General features: G+C 39.7%; 1 protein-coding gene and 1 non-coding gene across 3 annotated transcripts in view; both read right to left on the reverse strand.

The window, feature by feature from the left end:
- LOC114240700 (extracellular serine/threonine protein CG31145) overlaps positions 1-20,431 on the reverse strand; it is a 142,419-nt gene that overhangs the window by 78,028 nt on the left and 43,960 nt on the right. For both annotated transcript variants that reach the window (XM_028171350.2, XM_089734352.1), the window contains exon 2: positions 12,211-12,243. Coding sequence is in view for 1 of the 2 variants with exons in the window: in XM_089734352.1 (XP_089590478.1) it covers positions 12,211-12,243 (33 nt within the window). In the remaining variant the exon portion in view is untranslated. The remainder of the gene's footprint in view (positions 1-12,210; positions 12,244-20,431) is intronic.
- LOC114240746 (U6atac minor spliceosomal RNA) lies at positions 15,228-15,299 on the reverse strand. Its single transcript, XR_003624519.2, has one exon. It is a non-coding gene; the product is annotated as a U6atac minor spliceosomal RNA (small nuclear RNA).

A 20,431-nucleotide genomic window follows, 5' to 3' on the forward strand; every position in this document is an offset into this window, starting at 1 on the left:
CTCGGGTCTTTAGTAGTACATTATTTAATTATATCATCAATAGTTTTTGCAGGGCACGCGATGTAAAGAATATTTTGGGTAATTCTTTTACACCTTGGGTTACATTATTGGAGTTTTAGTAAGGATCCCTAATTTTTTTCAAAAAAGATTATAATAGTTTATGTCACTCAGAAATAGTGTAGCTTCCAAACAGTGAAATAATTTTTCAAATCGGTTCAGTAGTTTCGGAGCCTATTCAATACAAACAAACAAACAAATCTTTCCTCTTTATAATATAGTATAGATATAGATATAGATAAAGGAAACTGTTATCGTCTCTGAAGGCCCACCAAAATTATTTTATAAAGTAAGTCACTTAAGCTATTTCTGATTCCGGAAAGGTTAAATGTCGAAAATCGGAATATTTTGCAAAGAATTGTTGTCTCAAATCATCGTTCCGCGCACACTCCGTCATAATGTGAAAAGCATCTTCTATACTCATACAATAATAATAAAAACCAAACCCGCAAAATTATAATTTGCGTAATTACTGGTGGTAGGACATCTTGTGAGTCCGCGCGGGTAGGTACCAGCGCCCTGCCTATTTCTGCCGTGAAGCAGTAATGCGTTTCGGTTCGAAGGGTGGGGTAGCCGTTGTAACTATACTGAGACCTTAGAACTTATATCTCGAGGTGGGTGGCGCATTTACGTTGTAGATGTCTATGAGCTCCAGTAACCACTTAACACTAGGTGGGCTGTGAACTCGTTCATTCATATAAGCAATAAAAAAAAAAATTAAGCTCGCTCTAGTATTATTATTGATAACTAATATGCCTGTACGACTGGTTCATATTTTAGAGAAAAAAAACTATGTTTCATAACTTAAAGTGTTTTTTCTTTAAAACAAATAATTATAATTTTCTTTTTAATTGTTTTAGTGCCCAGTCTAAGCTCTGTACACCGATAAAAGTATTTGTAAGACACCTGTTTTATTATGTTGTTTTAGTGACGTGTAAGTCTCATCGGATGTCAGTGTTAACATAGGCTTGCGTATTCTTATTTGTCAAATTTGAGGTCATTGAACGTATCACGCCGTTGGGTAGAAGATGAAATCGAAATATATCACTGAACCTTAAAAAAAAAGAATGAAAACCTCAAAACATATTTATAAAGCGTTTCTTAAGCTAAAACGCCATCTAAAATGACGGTAATTGGCGGCCGCCTTTTTAAGACGCAGGAGTAAATATACTAACTATACTTAGACCTTAGAACTTATATCTCTAGGTGGGTGGCGCATTTGCGTTGTAGATGTCTATGGGCTCCAGTAACCACTTAAGACCAAGTGGGCTGTGAGATCGTCCACCCAACTAAGCAAAAAAAAATAATGTTCACAAATTATAACACAACAAGTAAGCTAGCATACAGAAAGCTTAATACTACTATTATTTTCATTTAGACACACAAGTACATAATACTTTAATTATCGTTAGCATTTTTACACAAAACAGAAAACGAATTTTCTATTCGATTTTTTTTTTTTTTTTTTTTTTTTCCTACCTAAGCTGATAGCCTTAGAGGCTATTTCAGCGGAACCTTAACTAGTAGGTGAGCTCACGGAGCTCAAACCTGAGGACGTTGCTAACACGAACCCTAGCAAGAGCCGTGCTTCGTAGAATCTACCACGGCTCTTACTAGGATTCGTGTCAGCAACGGATTTGTACTTTTCCAATATCGCATCAGAAATATAGTGAAAATACGAAATCGTTGCGTACGAAGGTACTATATTGATTCCACTGAGCATTCACCGTAGAAAGTTTGCGGTATTCCAAGATGCACTCACACGTGTAATTGAACTTTCCACGAAACTTTCCTCAGAAACAATACATACGCACCTCAATTAAAATTGTCACGAAAGACGACTTCCTAGAACACTTCATGTGCTCGAATTATGCAATTTATTTTGTCGTTCGCACCGGTGGTGATAGGGCGTAATGTAATGTAGGGGTAGGTGATACCCTGTCTATTTCTGCGGCAATGTTATAACACGTTTCGGTTTGAAGGCTGATTCAGCCGCTATATGGCAATACGATTTGAGACTTCAACCAAAGCGGTTCCCAGAATTCACGTTTAATTATTTTTTTATAGCCTAGGTGTGCGGACGAGCTCACAGGCCACCCGGTGTCAGGTGGTTACTGGAACCCATCGACATCTACAGCGTAAATGCGCCACCCATCTTGAGATATAAGTTCTAAGGTCTGAGTATAGTTACAACGGCTGTCCCACCTTTCAAACCGAAACACATTACTTACTGCTTCACGGCAGAAATAGGCAGGGTGGTGGTACCTACCCGTGCGGAGTCACAAGAGGTTCTACCACCAGTAATTACACAAATTATAATTTTGCGGGTTTGATTTTTGTTACACGATTTTATTACTTCACCGTGGAAGTCAATCATGAGCATTTGTCAAGTACGTATTTCATTAGAAAAATTGGTACCCGCCTGCGGGATTCGAACACCGTGGCATCGCTAGATACGAATGCACCGGACGGACGTCTTATTCTTTAGTGAAGCCTAAAGACGACTTCAAAATGTCTTTATGCTCCAGTAACGACTATCACAAGACGGGCCATGAAGTCGTCCACCCAAGGGCGGATCCAGCTTTGGTGCCAGGAGGGGGTCACATAGTCATGGTCAAGTCAAGAACTTATAATTTAAATTTGATAACAAAAGATACAAGTAAAAAGTAGGTATTTTAATAATGTACGTAAGTACTGTACTTAAAAATATTTATTCTTTATTGTACACTTGAAAAACTTAACACATAATAACTTGTACATATACACGTACATATTGTCATCTTCTCTTGAAGACATCCAGAGAAGCACTATCACGCCCGGAATGAGGCAGCTTATTTATATTCCATAACCGTGGTGAATGGTTTGTCATAACAGCTAGAGGTATGTCGAGGGGTATGACGCAAAACTCCGCAAAAGTGCTACGACAAGGGTTTCCAACAAACAAAATAGAAACAGACAAAATACTTATACCTAGTCAGGTCATAAATTCTGTCACATGTTTAATGTAAAATAATTGAAACAAGTTTATCCATTATGTAACCATTCATATACCAAAATGAACTTAACAAAACATAGATTCTTATGACACTAAAGTTTATTCAAAATGACCTCCGTGATTTTGAATACAGGCCTTCAATCTGCGCGGCCAGTCGTCTATCGCAGCACGAACGAGATCCATGTCAATATCGGCGGCTGCCTTAATCAAGGATGCCTTGAGTGACTCCAAATTGGGATGAGGCTTTGAGCACGCCTTTTCCTCCAAGTGTTGCCATATCTTGTAATCTAACGGATTCAAATCTGGACTGGAGGAGGGCCAGTCTTCGTGCCGGATGAAGTCGATTTCACGCGCCGCCAGCCAGTCTTGTGTGCTCTTCGCTCTATGAGCTGGCGCCGAATCTTGTTGGAATACCCAGTGCCTATTATTGAACATGGTATGAGAAACAGATTCCACAAGGTTCGTCAAGACTGTATTTTGATACACAACTGCATTCGTTTTTACACCTTTCTCACAAAAATGTACCTCTGTTAAGCCCCAATAAGAAACTCCCAACCATACCATGAGCGAGGATGGAAAATGAACTCGTTGGACACGCGGAATACGGTTGCTCGCTTCTTCACTATTGTGTGCGTACACCTTATCATTTTGTTTGTTGTAGCTCTCTTCTACGGTAAAAACTTTTTATCCGAAAAAAGAATTTCCCGATATTTTTTTCCCGCGTACCGCTTCAACAAAGCGCGGCATCTCTTCAGTCTCAGGTCCATTAGACGAGCATTCAAACGATGTCCTGTTTTTCTTCGATATGCCCGAAGCCCTAAGTCTTCATTTAACACCCTTTTCACCGTGGTTCTGCTTAACCCCATCTGAAGGGCCAACAGTTTCTGCTTACGTTTGGGATTTCTTTGAATTCGCGCCTTCACAGCTTTTATCACTGCTGGAGTCCTAACAGACCGAGGGCGACCACTTCTTGACCTGTCATCTACACTAGAGTCTTCATTGTATCGTTTGATGGTACGATAAACGAATCTTTTGGTTATATTCAAATTTTTCAGTATGTTAAAAATTTGAATTGGCGCGTAACCGCAACGATGCAACGCATAACTGCAACACGGTCTTCTTTAAGGATCCACTCCATATTTAAAAATGAGTAACATTCTAAAAGTATACATTTTTATTTTCATGAACAATTCGAATTTCGAATTCAATAAACTTTTTTGTGGCCAGCATTCTAAAAGAAAAGTTTTTACTGTGTGACAATACTTATGACCTGACTAGGTATTTAAATAACAAAATCAATTTTTCTTTTACGTCTTTTCCCGAAACGCGTTATTACGTCATTTACGTCAATGGGTACGTTTTTATGAACGTGGAGAAGTGCCAGTCCGGTTAGGCGATCTTCAACCATTGAAGATCTTAGCCACGATTTAAGTCTGCGCAACGTAGAGAAAGACCTAGACGTTACGTAGTCGACAAGCGCGCGCGAGTGCGGCGCGGTAAAATTCAAATTTTCGATGCGTTCGTTCCCAAACATTTGCCATCATACAAAGTTATTATATTATATTAAATTAATTAAGGAGCAATATAAGGAGCAACAATATATTGTGTCCTAAAATCATTATGTTCAATATGTGGTCCACCTAGGGACCAGCTCAGGGGGGGGTCATGACCCCCATGACCCCCCCCCTGGATCCGCCCTTGCGTCCACCAGTATATAAATAAATCTCCAGTAATTAATGCATTTTTTATAAAGATTGCATTACATATACAATCTAGAATCTCATTATGGCTTATATTTTTGAGTTACGTACGTGGTATTCAATTTTTTTTAAATTACCTATCGAATATTTAGGTGATTTTTTTGTAAGTTACAACAACCTCGTAAGTTTTGGCTATGACTTTGGGAATAACAACGAAAGGGAGATTTTCCACCGAACTGGTGAAATTGCTCGGCAGACCGACGACGGTCCAAATATTGTTGTTCGGAACTTGTATATATACAAGCTTATCTCAAGCGAGATTCAAGCATCTGTCAAATATCTTGTGCTCTATGATGGCTACCGCCACATGACTATTAGCTTATCTATATATTAACACGTGAAGCAAAAACTTTGTACACCTTTTTACGAAGATTGCGCGGACGGATTAGTATGAAATTTCCCGCACTTATAGAGAATATAGAGAAGAAGTGCAGAATGCTAATTTTTTTTTTAAATTAAGCGCTAAAAATACATTAAATTAATAAAGCAAACATTACACTATCATGTATTTGACACACACAGAGTAGACTCTTAGTTTATTGTCAAACTTTTGTTATGGCTTAAAGTCTGTGGTCAAATTTTTATTTTTATTAATATTCGTCTATAGTGTAGTCTTGACTAAATCTGTGACTATAGAAATATAATCGTCTTTAACAATAGAACCATAATAATGTTCAAACTTATAATTTCAATTATTTATAGTCGAATTTCGACGACTGCGGGACCACTAATTGTATGAAATTGTCACCGAGAATTTCACAGAAAAAATTATCATTCAAAACTCGTCGGGGCAAATAGCAAATATGTAAATCGATCTTACCGTTGTTAAGCGATACTCTGGCATAAATGTCCTAATTGAATTTATTCCCGTCGAGTTCGAGCGGTTCCTGGACGGACTAGAGGTGATCGCTCGTCAACTCGCTCCCCGTTCAGTGATACTGGCGGGGGACTTCAATGCGAAGTCTGTCGCTTGGGGTTCCCCATTCACGGACGCTCGTGGTAGGCTGCTGGAGGAGTGGGCGGTCGCGGTCGATCTCTGTATCGTTAATAGGGGCTCGATCGCGACTTGCGTGCGGTGGACGGGCGAGTCTATCGTGGACTTGACGTTCGCGAGCTCGCCCGTCGCACGGCGCATCCTCGGCTGGAGAGTGGTGGTGGGGGCGGAATCGTTGTCCGATCACCGGTATATCCGGTACGATCTTTCTGCCCCCGCGCCGACGCCGGCTGCAGGTGCCCGCGGGGTTGACCCCCCGCAGAGTGCATCCCGGTCATTCCCTAGGTGGGCACTGAAGCTCCTGAACAGGGAGCTCCTGGTGGAGGCCTCTATGGTGGCGGCGTGGGCGCCCAAGCGCCCACAACCTGTCGATGTGGAAACCGAGGCCGAATGGTTCCGGGGCGCGATGCACCGCATATGTGATGCCTCGATGCCCCGGGTCGGCCCTCGGCATTCTGGACGGCGACAGTCGCCCTGGTGGTCGCCCGAAATTGCAAGACTGCGTGCGGTCTCCATCCGGGCGAGCCGCCAGTGCACTAGACACCGCCGTCGCCGCCGCCTGCGGCGCGACGAGCCTGTCGCGTTCGCGGAGGAGGAAGCTCGGCTGCACCGCGAATATCGTGCTGCGAAGGACGCCCTGCGGCTGGCCATCAGGCGGGCCAAGGAACAGAGCATGGAGAGACTCTTGGAGGCGCTCGAAGCGGATCCGTGGGGGAGCCCATACAAATTGGTACGCGGCAAGTTGCGCCCGTGGGCCCCCTCTATGACTGAGCGCCTCCAGCCTCAGCAGCTGCGGGACATCGTTTCGGCGTTGTTCCCGCAGGAGCGGGAGGGTTTTGTCCCTCCCGCTATGGGCGGGCCGTCTGACACCGTCGACGGCCAAGCTCCTGCTGAGGTGCCCCGTATTACCGAGGCAGAGCTCCGGGTGGCCGTTGTCAAGATGACTGCGAAAGACACGGCCCCCGGCCCGGACGGAGTCCACGGCCGGGTATTGGCCTTGGCCCTCGGTGCCCTGGGGGACCGGCTCCTTGAGCTATATAATGGCTGCTTGGAGTCGGGACGGTTTCCGTCGCTCTGGCGGACGGGTAGACTTGTGTTGTTGAGGAAGGAGGGGCGCCCGGTGGATACAGCCGCCGGGTATCGTCCTATCGTACTGCTGGACGAGGCGGGAAAATTGCTGGAACGTATTCTGGCTGCCCGCATCGTTCGGCACCTGGTCGGGGTGGGGCCTGACCTGTCGGCGGAGCAGTACGGCTTCCGGGAGGGCCGTTCGACCGTGGATGCAATTCTTCGCGTGCGGTCCCTCTCGGACGAGGCCGTTTCTCGGGGTGGGGTGGCGCTGGCGGTGTCTCTTGACATCGCCAACGCATTTAACACTCTGCCCTGGACCGTGATAGGGGGGGCACTGGAGAGGCATGGAGTGCCCCTCTACCTCCGCCGGCTGGTTGGGTCCTATTTGTGGGCCAGGTCGGTCGTATGCACCGGGTACGGTGGGACCCTTCATCGTTTTCCGGTCGTGCGTGGTGTTCCGCAGGGGTCGGTTCTCGGCCCCCTCTTGTGGAATATCGGGTACGACTGGGTGCTGAGGGGCGCCCTCCTCCCGGGCCTCCGCGTTATCTGTTACGCGGACGACACGTTGGTCGTGGCCCGGGGGGATGATTATAGGGAGTCTGCCCGTCTCGCCACAGCGGGAGTGGCCCTCGTCGTCGGAAGGATAAGGAGGCTGGGTCTCGACGTGGCGCTCAATAAATCCGAGGCTCTGTGGTTTCACGGGCCGCGGGGGGCGCCACCCGTTGACACCCACATCGTGGTTGGAGGCGTCCGGATAGGGGTCGGGGTGCAGTTGAAGTACCTCGGCCTCGTGTTGGACAGCCGGTGGGCTTTTCGTGCTCACTTCGCGGAGCTGGTTCCCCGATTGATGGGGACGGCCGGTTCTTTGAGCCGGCTGCTCCCGAATATTGGGGGACCGGATCAGGTTGTGCGCCGCCTCTACGCGGGGGTGGTGCGATCGATGGCCCTGTACGGTGCACCTGTGTGGGCTGAGCCGCGTAACCGGGCCACTATGGCTCGGTTCCTGCGCCGGCCGCAGCGCACCGTTGCCATCAGGGTCATTCGCGGATATCGCACCGTCTCCTTCGAGGCGGCGTGTGTTTTGGCGGGGACGCCGCCATGGGAGCTGGAGGCGGAGTCGCTCGCTGCCGACTATCGGTGGCGCAGCGAGCTTCGTGCTCGGGGCGTGGCGCGTCTCCCCGAAAGTGAGCTGCGGGCGCGGAGGGCCCATTCTCGGCGGTCCGTGCTCGAGTCGTGGTCGAGGCGATTGGCCAACCCCACGTGGGGGCTACGGACCGTCGAGGCGGTTTACCCGGTCTTTGATGACTGGGTGAATCGTGGCGAAGGACGTCTCACCTTTCGTCTGGTGCAGGTGCTGACCGGGCACGGATGCTTCGGGAAGTACCTGCGCCGGATAGGGGCTGAGCCGACGACGAGGTGTCACCATTGTGGACACGACCTGGACACGGCGGAGCATACGCTCGCTGTCTGCCCCGCTTGGGAGGTGCAGCGCCGTGTCCTGGTCGCAAAGATAGGACCTGACTTGTCGCTGCCTGGCGTCGTGGCGTCGATGCTTGGCAGCGATGAGTCATGGAAGGCTATGCTCGACTTCTGCGAGTGCACCATCTCGCAGAAGGAGGCGGCGGGGCGAGTGAGGGAAAGCTCTCCTCACTACGCAGAAACCCGCCGCCGCCGAGCAGGGGGTCGGGACCGGGGTCGTATCCGTGACCTGGCCCCCTAAGAGCTAGGGGTCCCACCCGTTTTGTGCGGGGAGGGACCCAGACGTGGGGTGGCGTGCTCTGCACGCTCACCCGCAATAGGAAGCCGGGTGATGGTAGACCGCGTTCCCCCGACCGCTCTGGGGGAAGGTGTAACGCGGCGCCATCAAAGCGGGCTCTCGGCCCGCTGAACGAGGGAACCGGTGGTCGTGTCGCTGGCGGCCACCGGTCCGGCGTCCGTGGGACGGTGGGATGGATGTAATGTGCTCTGCGTCAACCCTGTCCCGCCGTTTCAATAACCCCGACTGGGCTCCGGCCCGGTCCGAGGTAGGGCGCCGGTTGTGAGCGGCAGGAGGTTTTAGTGAGGTTCAACTCCCACATACCCCACCTGCCGCGCGGGTGGGGATCCGGCGATTTTCTCCTGTGGAAAAAAAAAAATAAAAAAAAATTGAATTTATTCAAATTAACTTGTAATTCCCCACTGATGTTACAGTGAATTTATTTTAAAATTTCATTGGCAGTAGTTACCAGCTAGCTAGTTGGTAGTGTAGTATTATGTGGAAAAAAATCAATAGCGACAAAGAAAGTCAAATTGTTAAATACCTGTATGTCATTCATTAACTTTACGAAAGAGAAAACTGACTTTAAGTGATTTTCACTTTCTATCTATACCTTTAATTTAATAACATATTTTTTTAAATAAAAGTTAAGAAGATAAGCACAATTGTTTGTATATTCAACAAAGTGGCAAACACTGTTTCTTGGAACCAATGCCGGGTATTAGTCAATTGAAAGTAAACGGGTCATCTCGAGTTATTGTGAGACTTTGACATTACCGTCACATGAATAAATATCACATACAGAGTTCGAGTTCCTAGAAATGCATTGCAAAATGCTCAATTCAATGACGATGATAATTTCCTATCGCTGACAGAGATCAAACTGTCAGGAAACGCATCAGAACGCGACGCAAAATGCATATGTTTCAATGCTAAACAATTTATGAATATCATTAATAGTCTAGTCAACAAGTTCAAAAACGTGTTAAATAGACATAAAGCTCCTAAAAATATGTACGATAGCTCATTGGATGCGGAATGATGTCTACAAAAATGTTTTTTAAGGGCTTATTAGCACATAAAAAATTGCGATTGTTATAAACAAAATAAGATTTAAAAAAAAAGGAATTTGATTTTTCCTTAATAATTTCTAAAATAATGATATTTAAGGAATTTTGAAAAAAGATCCTGAAAGAGGAGGAAATTTCCAATAAAAAAGTCCCAACTCCCGGAATTCTATCTCTATTATTTATAAAAAAAAAATAACGCTGAAAATAGCGCTCCGCGAGGTCGCTACGGCATAGGCGCGCAGTCTAAAAAGCCGGTATATCACCTAAAATAATTTTTTTATAGTATTAAATAACAATTTAAAAATTTGAATAAATTATGGTGTAATCTAAACACTTGAAGGAAAAAAAACCTCGGTGAAAAAAAAATTTACATCGATTTTTCAAAAATTTACACCATTGTTAATTAACTAACTTTTTTCCAATCTCTGTTTTTATAAATTACGGTATAAAAGTTACAATAATTCATCTATAAATTTTTCCCTTCGTGGAGCTCTTATCATTTAAGTACTTAATAAAGTTAAGCAAAAAAATTTTTTTAATCTTTATTATTTTGATAATTATAATTTTTTTTAATTAACAAAAAATTTAATTTCTAAAAAATGTTATGAAAAAAATTTTTTTTTTGTAATATCTTAATATTGCTGTTTTTGCATCTACCATAGGTATTAATTAACATTTAAAAAAAAAAATTTACGCTATTTGTTAAGAAATTGTTTATAAATAAATAGACTATTTTGGGATTTAAAAAAAAAAAAGAATTACCGTCTTATTGTATAGGTGAAATAAAGATTTAGAAAAAAAAAAAATTCTTAAATAAATGTTTTAATTGTTTAAAATCGTTTTCAATCGATTTTGAATTTATTTTAAAGATAAATAAATCCTTTATAAAAATGACCTGAGTGTCCTTTACCGTATCTCTTATAGTTTAAAAGTTATAACAATTTATAACTTGACAAATTATGTAACGGCTGTAATTTCATTATCATATAATATCTAAAAATGCTGTAAAAAATACAAAAATTTTTTTTCTATATTTTGTTATGTATGGTTGTTTTTATAATTTTTTGTAGTTTTCGAAAAAAATATAACGATTAATATTAATTTTTTATAACAAATTGTTAAGTTAATAAACAATGAAATTATTTATAAAAAAATGTATTTCTTTGTTAATCCGCTGAAAAGAGTCAATGATGATTTTTAAGAAAAAAAAAAATTCTTAACTAATTATTTAAACAATTGAAATATGAAAAAAACGATTTTAAACAATTAAAACATTTATTTAAGATTATTTTTTTTTTTTCTAAATCTTTATTTCACCTATACAATAAGACGGTAATTCTTTTTTTTTTTAAATCCCAAAGTAGTCTATTTATTTATAAACAATTTCTTAACAAATAGCGTAAAATTTTTTTTTAAATGTTAATTTAAACCTATGGTAGATGCAAAAACAGCAATATTAAGATATTACGAAAAAAAAATTTTTTTCATAACATTTTTTAGAAATTAAATTTTTTGTTAATTAAAAAAAATTATAATTATCAAAATAATAAAGATTAAAAAAATTTTTTTGCTTAGCTTTATTAAGTACTTAAATGATAAGAGCTCCACGAAGGGAAAAATTTATAGATGAATTATTGTAACTTTTATACCGTAATTTATAAAAACAGAGATTGGAAAAAGGTTAGTTAATTAACAATGGTGTAAATTTTTGAAAAATCGATGTAAAATTTTTTTTTCACCGAGGTTTTTTTCCTTCAAGTGTTTAGATTACACCATAATTTATTCAAATTTTTAAATTGTTATTTAATACTATAAAAAAATTATTTTAGGTGATATACCGGCTTTTTAGACTGCGCGCCTATGCCGTAGCGACCTCGCGGAGCGCTATTTTCAGCGTTATTTTTTTTTTATAAATAATAGAGATAGAATTCCGGGAGTTGGGACTTTTTTATTGGAAATTTCCTCCTCTTTCAGGATCTTTTTTCAAAATTCCTTAAATATCATTATTTTAGAAATTATTAAGGAAAAATCAAATTCCTTTTTTTTTAAATCTTATTTTGTTTATAACAATCGCAATTTTTTATGTGCTAATAAGCCCTTAAAAAACATTTTTGTAGACATCATTCCGCATCCAATGAGCTATCGTACATATTTTTAGGAGCTTTATGTCTATTTAACACGTTTTTGAACTTGTTGACTAGACTATAAGTACAATACGTAATTTTGCGGTTTGAGGCTAAATTTTTAATACTGTGTTCTTCTTCTATATACTACCAAGCGATTAGTTATGCGATTAGTATGGTTTTAATGTCATTGAACTATTCTGTCTAAGCGAGAGCTTTTAAGATTAATTGGATAAGATTTAATATTCTATGATTGTATAATATATTATATTTATTAGCAAATTGTGAATTGATTTTGTATATCATTAAATCTTAACTTTACTATTATTATTTTTTTGCATTTTGAAAAGATAATTTTGTATTGAAAGACAAAAATGTTCTTACCCACAAAAGAAGTAAATGACTGCTCCTATGTTCCTGGAAATAAATTTTATATTTATTAATTTTTTATAATTATAAAATTCTCTATTGCAAACGAGCTCTACAAACTTAATAATAGAGTTACAGCCTCGCCCACCTTCGGAAAAACGGTTACCGTTGCTCATGGAGATCAGCTATATATTTCTACCACCAAACGATATCTTCAATCCTGGAACTGGATAACACATGATAAAGCGTACATTTACAATGCACTATAGCTATGAAATTCCCTTTTGTAGCCGTCAGCATATTCGTATACCGGCAGACTATTACATTTAATATCTGATAATATAATCTTCTTACGAAAATTACTACGTACATAATATATATTAATATTGAGAATTTATTACATAAATGTATAGCTGCTTCGCGGAAGAAATTGTCAAAGTACATCATACTCTTTTGCTAGATCACAATAAGCTCTACTAGCCTTAATTACTCTAATAATCAGCTTTGATTTTTCATCATACCGTAGCGAAGCGGTCCAGCAAAACGAAAATGAAACCTGATGCTTCTATAATCGAGAAATGAGCGGGGCAGCCGTGGTACCAGTTAGACATTAGAACTCACGTCTCAAGGTGGGTGGCGGCATTTACGTTGTAGATGTCTATAGGCTCCGGTAATCCACCAACACCAGGTGAGCCGTGAGTTCGTCCTCCCATCTAAACAATAAAAAAAATTATGGTCCAAGAAAACCACTACAGATTTATAATATGGGGAACACAATATAACTCGAATTTCAGTGGGTATGTAGAAGATGAATGAAGTAGAGATGAAGACACCCGATTGTAGCAAAAAAACTCACATACGCCTTTAGTGGTTTGAAAAAATCAAGTTGTTTTTCGCGATACATCGTGCAACCGAATTATGTAATATAACAAACAAAAAATGTCAAGAATAATATAAAAGTATTTGCGTGTCCGATAATTTTCCAACAATCATGTCACGCAAACTATGTTTACTTTGCGGAAAAAAGATTCCTACACAATATAAACAAAGTGAAATTGAATATACAAAAAACTATTTGCATGCCTGATTAAAATAGGCGCGAGTGTCATTAAAAAATATTTGGTGACGGTTTCATTGCTCCGACATTTTCATAATAATCCTAAATAATACTCAAAGAATTAAGCTGCATCCGCCCCCCCCTTAAATTCAAACGAATAATAAAACAATAAAATTTTATATTACTTTTGGAGCTACGCAAACAGTTAATTCAAATTGAAATAAAAGATTTGACAACAGTTACAATAATGTTAATAGAAACAAAGAAAGTTTTTTGTGTTCAGTACACAATCACATGACGTTTATCCTATCATATTTTTCATTTAGAATATAACTAGATGGTTTATTAATTAAAATCACATATAAATTAAATTAAATGGTGTTAAGCTTGCATCACTTTTGAACCAGTTCGACATGTTTGATATATACATGGAACACAAATTCACAAAAATACTATATAAATAAAATTTACTGGTCGTAGGGTAATTTTTAATGGTGGTAGGGCGTATTGTGATCTCGCACGCGTAGATATCACCACCCTGCTTGTTTCTGCCGTGAAGCAGTAATGCGATTCGGTTTGACAGGTGGGCCAGCTGTTGTACTATAAAAATTGAGACTTAAAATTCATGTCTCAAGGTGAATGGTGACATTTAAGTTGTTGATGCCTATAGATGGTGTTACCAGGTGGATTGTGAACTCGTCCACCCGTTAAATCAATAAAATAAAAAATAATTCGTCATTTATAAAAATGTTACCGAAAGTACAGTGTCAAGGTGGACTACGAAGTTCAATGTGGGGTTTTACGTATCTTCGGCACAAAAAGTGATTTTAACGGCTTGGGCTGACGTGTTAGTGAACCCTAATACGTTATCAGAAAATTAACAAAATTTAATACCATACCAATATTTAAAAAGAAAACAGCTGCAGCCCGGTATCTTAGGTATTGAAGGAGCACGAGCCTACCAGATGCCTTCGCAGCTTAATTAAATGTGGACTTACAAATATAACAGGTATTTATACTTAGTTTAATAATTGAATAGTGTTTTTCGTTTACTTTAGGGCAATAGTTTATTGGCATTGCAGCTTCGGGAAAATAATATTGACATAAATTGTAAGAAAACTTGGTAATTCTAGAAAGAGAGCTTATCTACCTAAGTAGTAGTTTAAAAATTAAACCATTGAAATGTAGAAAATGCAAGGTACCATTTTATTAATACCGTAAAATATAGATTTTATGATATTACATAATTAGCTCGAAACTGAACTATAAAGCGTTCTCCGTCCAATTAGGGTGAATACCGTAATGTCTCCCGCAATAAATATTAATACCCCAGTGAATGTCAATAAGTAGCGGGCAAGTTAAAGACCGAACGGTCATTAGTGGGTAAAAACATTTCAAAATCAAACATTAAGTTACTCAACCGACAGAACTTCAGCTTCAAAACTGCGAGATGCTTTAGGGTGCCTACCATTTAAATGATTGGCAAAAATGGAGTAGGTACTCTTGTTTTTGCGAACAAGTTTGTCAGGAACGATAAAATATTTTTGAAACGCCCTGTGAATTCGTAATGCGATTTTGGCGGGGTTCAAATCTTCAGGGCAAAAAGTATCAGGTATATAGATAAATATATAAACCTTTATTAGAATGCCACAATAAAAAAATTCGAAATATATACTAATATAACAGTTTAAAAGTTATTATTTTCTTATATACTATTCACTTCTACTGTGTTTTTTTTTTCTTACCTAAACTGATAGCCTTGAGACGCTATTTCAGCGTAACCTTCACTAGTAGGTGAGCTCACGGGGCTCAAACCGGAGTGATGATAACACTGAACCTAGCAAGAGCAGTGCTTCGCAGGATCTACCACCGGATCGGAAACGCGACCCACTGAGAAGATTCGGCGAAAAACTCAGTGGGCTGTGTCTATGGGTTAATTCGCTCGTCGAGCCCTTCGTCGCAAGCGACGGGTTCGACAAGAACGGTGACACGGTGTGTTCCATCCTTGTCAAGGGGAGTGCTAACCGTCTCTCCTTTCAATAGACACAAGACTACTGTGTTGAAGTCATGCGTTCCAATTTGAATGGCAGTACAGCCATTCTTCACAACAAATAAATCTTCAAGCTTATGACTCAAAGTGGATAGCAGCATTCGTATTACGTATGGATACCGGTGGTTCGTCAGGCCGTCTCCCCAAATTAAATTAAGCAAACCATGGGTACGAGAAAATATTTTACTGTAGTCCCATTACTGTTGACATTGGCCTCCTTATGATGAGAATTCTTAAACATTATCGTAAAAGGTAAGGTCACATAAATGTTGAAATTAATTGCCTCCTTATAATTTTAATATCGACTTGAAAAGAACGTATCTGTAAACAGTTACAGTTTTAATGTTACGAAACTGAACTTGTTCGATACACGAGCTCCGTGAATTCAATAAAACATTTATTGACTCAATGTTGTTTTATTCTTATGTTTTAATGAATCTTAAATATAATTAATACGCTTTTATTAACTTCAGACATATGTATAGTATGTAACGGAATCTTTGAGCATGATTTTGACCCCCTTCAAAAAGCCGGATTAACTAGAAATTTGGTATGCTTATTAAGGACCAATGACAATTCAATATTTAAAAAAAATTAGAAAAAAAGTGCATGGTATCAGTGACTATAAATATTTTATGATATAAGGCTTAATTTGATAATATCCTGAAAAGCACTCCATCCTTTTTTTTACAATAAAATCATTTTTTCTTACACTATTTTTAATTCAAATTCATTAAAATTTATTTTCTATTTTTTAGTTGGATTTTGTATAAAAGCGTATTTTTTATTTTTATTGCTTAGATGTGTGGACGAGCTCACAGCCCACCTGGTGTTAAGTGGTTACTGGAGCCCATAGACATCTACAACGTAAATGCGCCACACACCTTGAGATATAGTTCTAAGGTCTGAGTATAGTCACAACGGCTGCCCCACCCTTCAAACCGAAACGCATTACTGCTTCACGGCCGAAATAGGCGGGGCGGTGGTACCTACCCGTGCGGACTCACAAGAGGTCCTACCACCAGTAATTTGTAAGTTTTTTTAAACTATTATTTATTTTAAGATACGTAGCCCGCGGTTGATGGTAATTCAATTTTTGATTTACCTTACGTCAAACCCGTTCTTTATGAGCGCTTTCCTCGCAAAATTACTATCAACGCCAAATTTAATTATATTACGAAGTCTTTCGGATGGATACTTTCGGAGATTTTTTTATGTGTGTTATTTCCAGCATAAAAAATGCACATTTAGTTAAATTTGCGGTCTAACAGATTTTTTTTGGAACGAAGTTCCTTTAGGGACGATGCGGAGGGGTACCGTAACCGGGAAAAAACGTCCGTAACATAAGATTTTTATTAGTAATGCACACAGTGTACGACTTAACTTTGTAATAACGTCCAAAAAATAACATATTTTTACTATATATATTTTTATAAATCATTGTGAATAAAATAAAGTTGATAACTTTGTAAGGTAGTTTTTTTTATTTATCAATAAAAAAATCATGATAATTTTATTATGTATACCGAAATAATTATTTTCTTTATACCTCAAATAGATATTAAAATTAATATTTTTATAATAACTTCTTTCATATCCGGTATCCCACGACACCACACATCTTTTTTAATTTTTAAACTAAATTCATATGGATTGTACTATTCATATTTCGCGCATATCATAGAGCCGGCCGCGTCTATTTGTCAATATTTATCAGATAGAATGACGGTGCGTGAAAGTTAATCAGCCTCTGTTTGTTAATGTTATCAGTACAGGGCCTTGTTTGTAAACTGGTTTTAATATTTACTAATAAAAAAAAATTGTAATCTTATTTAAACGGTTTTCGCGCTTGTGACCGATGGCTCGTCCCTTTGCGTGCTTAACAGATCGCAGTTTCGATGATGCGTATATACTGTTATTTTTTATTGATTTCTAGATCCGACGAGCAGACAGCTTGCCTGATTCTATACGTTTATAGTTTGGCTATGCCTGGTGAAAAAGTCATAGATACCTAAACACTAGGACCGCTGGCTATGCCTGGTGGAAAAGTCAAAGATACCTAAACACTAGGACCGCGGTCACAATATTCGATTACTAAAGTAGGGGAGCCCAAGATGCTAAATGGGGATTTAGTCAAGCGTCATAGAGACCTATTGGGTTGCAAAACTTAGATGATAATAAGAAAAAAATGTCATATAATGTATACCTTTTCATCTGTGGGGGAAGCGGCTATAGATTTTCAAATTTGTTAAAAAAAACTGTTGCCTGGACATACTCGAGCGCGTCAGATATTGATAGCGTAAATGTTCTACGTATTTTTAATAATATACGAATGTTAATCTGATCGCTTGCATGATGGGGGTGGTTAAGTAAGGGTTGATAATGAAAAAAAAAATATGAGTAAATCACGAAATACCCGCTTGAGAGAGAGAGAGAGAGTATTCTTTATTGTACGCCAAAAAACAAATAAACAGTGCGATACATTAAATACAAAAAAAGTAAAATTGGCGATCTTATCGATCTCTTCCAGACAACCATCAGGTAGACAAAAATCATTTCGAAATGAATTGAGCTCCCCTACTACTAGTTCTGAAAGTTGAAAAAGAGCAAAAGTTCCTTACAAGGCACAGCACGTGCTCACTGACAAGTGAATGCGTATGTTTATATATAAATGTACCGGTTTATTACCGGTTGGTTGAGAGCCAAGGTCGTAGACGGGTTCCGAGACGCTCTGACTAAGAACGGTTTAATGTTGCAGAATATGTTATCAACCTGTTGCACCACTGAGGTCAACGGTAATTTCTGTAGTATTACGTGCAAATAATACGATATTATGCAACTATAGTTGTTGTTTCATTTTCAAAAGAACTTGTTTTAACCATTTTTTTTATTACCCTAGGCAGACGAGCATACGGCCCACCTGATGGTGAGTGGTTACCGTCGCCCATGGACTCCAGCAATGCCAGGTGCAGAGCCAAGCCGCTGCCTGCCTAATTTGGAAGAACGCATTCACATTAGCATAAACTGTGGTAAGGCACCCCACACACATCCCGAAGCAAGCCTTGGAGTGGACCCCTCAGGGCAAGCGAAAAATAGGTCGTTCCAAGCAGACCTGGTGGTGTACTGTGGGGGCGGAATTAAAGACAATCAGGCTAACCTGGCCCGAAGCAGAGTGCGTATTCCAAGACCGATCGTAATGGCAAAATACCGTTGGAGCCATTTGCCCTAACTGGACCCTTAGGACTTTAAGCATAAGGTATATTGTAATTCTCCACGGATAGGTATTACCATTAAACTTATTTCTGCCGCAAAGTAAGCCCCGGCTTGAACTGTGGGACAGTGGTTAAGCTTTCTTTTTCTATAGACTTCGGTAATCATGGTATATAAAAGATGGTGGGAGATTTAAATCATACAATCGTCTTATATTTCATCATCATATATTCACCCAAGGTAGGTTTGTAAAATTTGGCTCTGGAATGTACTTCCCATCATGGTATTCCTTGGGCGTAAGTCAAGTCGCCTTAGCTATCCCTCTGGCTTGGTTGATGTCCATCGGCGACCACTCACCAAACAAAAGAAAGTAACAATAATGATGAACTAATAATACTGACTAAGTAAGTTTCAGAAATTGCAAACAAAACTACGAAGTTGGTCAGTCATCCGTGACTATGAAAATTGTATAGTATTCGAAGCATTGTGAATACTACATATTATATTATTATTAAACATAGCGAACGCTACAGTAAGCCATAAAAGTAGTTTTAATTAATTAGAGACGAATTTTATAAATCAGGTGTATCATAAACCTTAAATTTGATTTATAAGAAAATCAATACGACTGCAAAAACTGCAATAGGGTTGCTACCGTTTTTATTTAAGGAAACAAAGTCGAATAGTTATTAAATGTTTTATCGTGTGAAAGAAATGCTTACGTTAACACTGAAACGTAAATAATAATTTATTGTAATGGGATTAGAAATGAACTTGAAGGCATTCGGATCAATACGTACATACGTATTGTTCGAACGCAAAAAAAAACTGTCGGCTTTTACTGCGACTAGGTATATAAGCTAATGCTTCAAGTTATTGACAAGATTTATAAAGACTATTATATCTTATACCTTTGAACGAGCAATTCTGGTATATTAATATATATATATAATCTGAATCTCGGAAACGGCTCCAACGATTTTCATAAAATTTAGTATACAGGAGATTTCGGGGGCGATAAATCGATCTAGCTACGATTTATTTTCAGAAAATGTTGTTTTATTCGTGTTTTCAATAATCAACTCTTCCCAACATCTATTGGCGAATAATATTACTATTTTTCTTAATTGACGGCAACTAACCGCTTTAAAGACACAACAAGAGGGCGTTATCAAAAAAAACCGAACAAAGCTGGGTCATCATCTAGTTTATCTTAATATTGACGACAAGCTGTTGTAAATATCAACGTGACACCTTTAAGAAAGCGTTGGTGGGTGGCAACATCCGTGTTGTTGATGTCTATGAGCTATACCAGGAGTCACTTAGTCACTTAGTCAATTAGTATTTTATTACATATCACAAATACATATATGTTGACCCACACAAAATTAGAAGTTTCAAAGCTATTTTTTGTAGTTCTGGATATTTATTTCCAGCTTGGTCCAGAGTTCTTCACTGGAAACTTTCGTACTCTTTCGTACCTTCGTAGTGCAAGTTGCTGTGTTCTTGCGGTCCGCACAAAATGAGTCGACCCATTGAGTGGGACCCATTGAGTGAGTACACTAACCAATCAACACCAGATAGGCCATTGAGTGACCCCTGGGTTACACTGACCAATCAACACCAAATTGGCCATTGTGTGCCCCCTGGGCTACACTGACCAATCATCACCAGATAGGCCATTGAGTGACCCCTGGGCTACACTGACCAATCAACACCAGATAGGCCATTGAGTGACCCCTGGCCTACACTGACCAATCAACACCAGATAGGCCATTGAGTGACCCCTGGGCTACACTGACCAATCAACACCAGATTGGCCATTGAGTGATCCCTGGGTCACGCTGACCAATCATCACCAGATAGGCCATTGAGTGACCCCTGGGCTACACTGACCAATCAACACCAGATAGGCCAAG

The sequence above is a fragment of the Bombyx mandarina genome, chromosome 17 (genome assembly GCF_030267445.1).
Source record: "Bombyx mandarina strain Sakado chromosome 17, ASM3026744v2".
Taxonomy (NCBI): domain Eukaryota; kingdom Metazoa; phylum Arthropoda; class Insecta; order Lepidoptera; family Bombycidae; genus Bombyx; species Bombyx mandarina.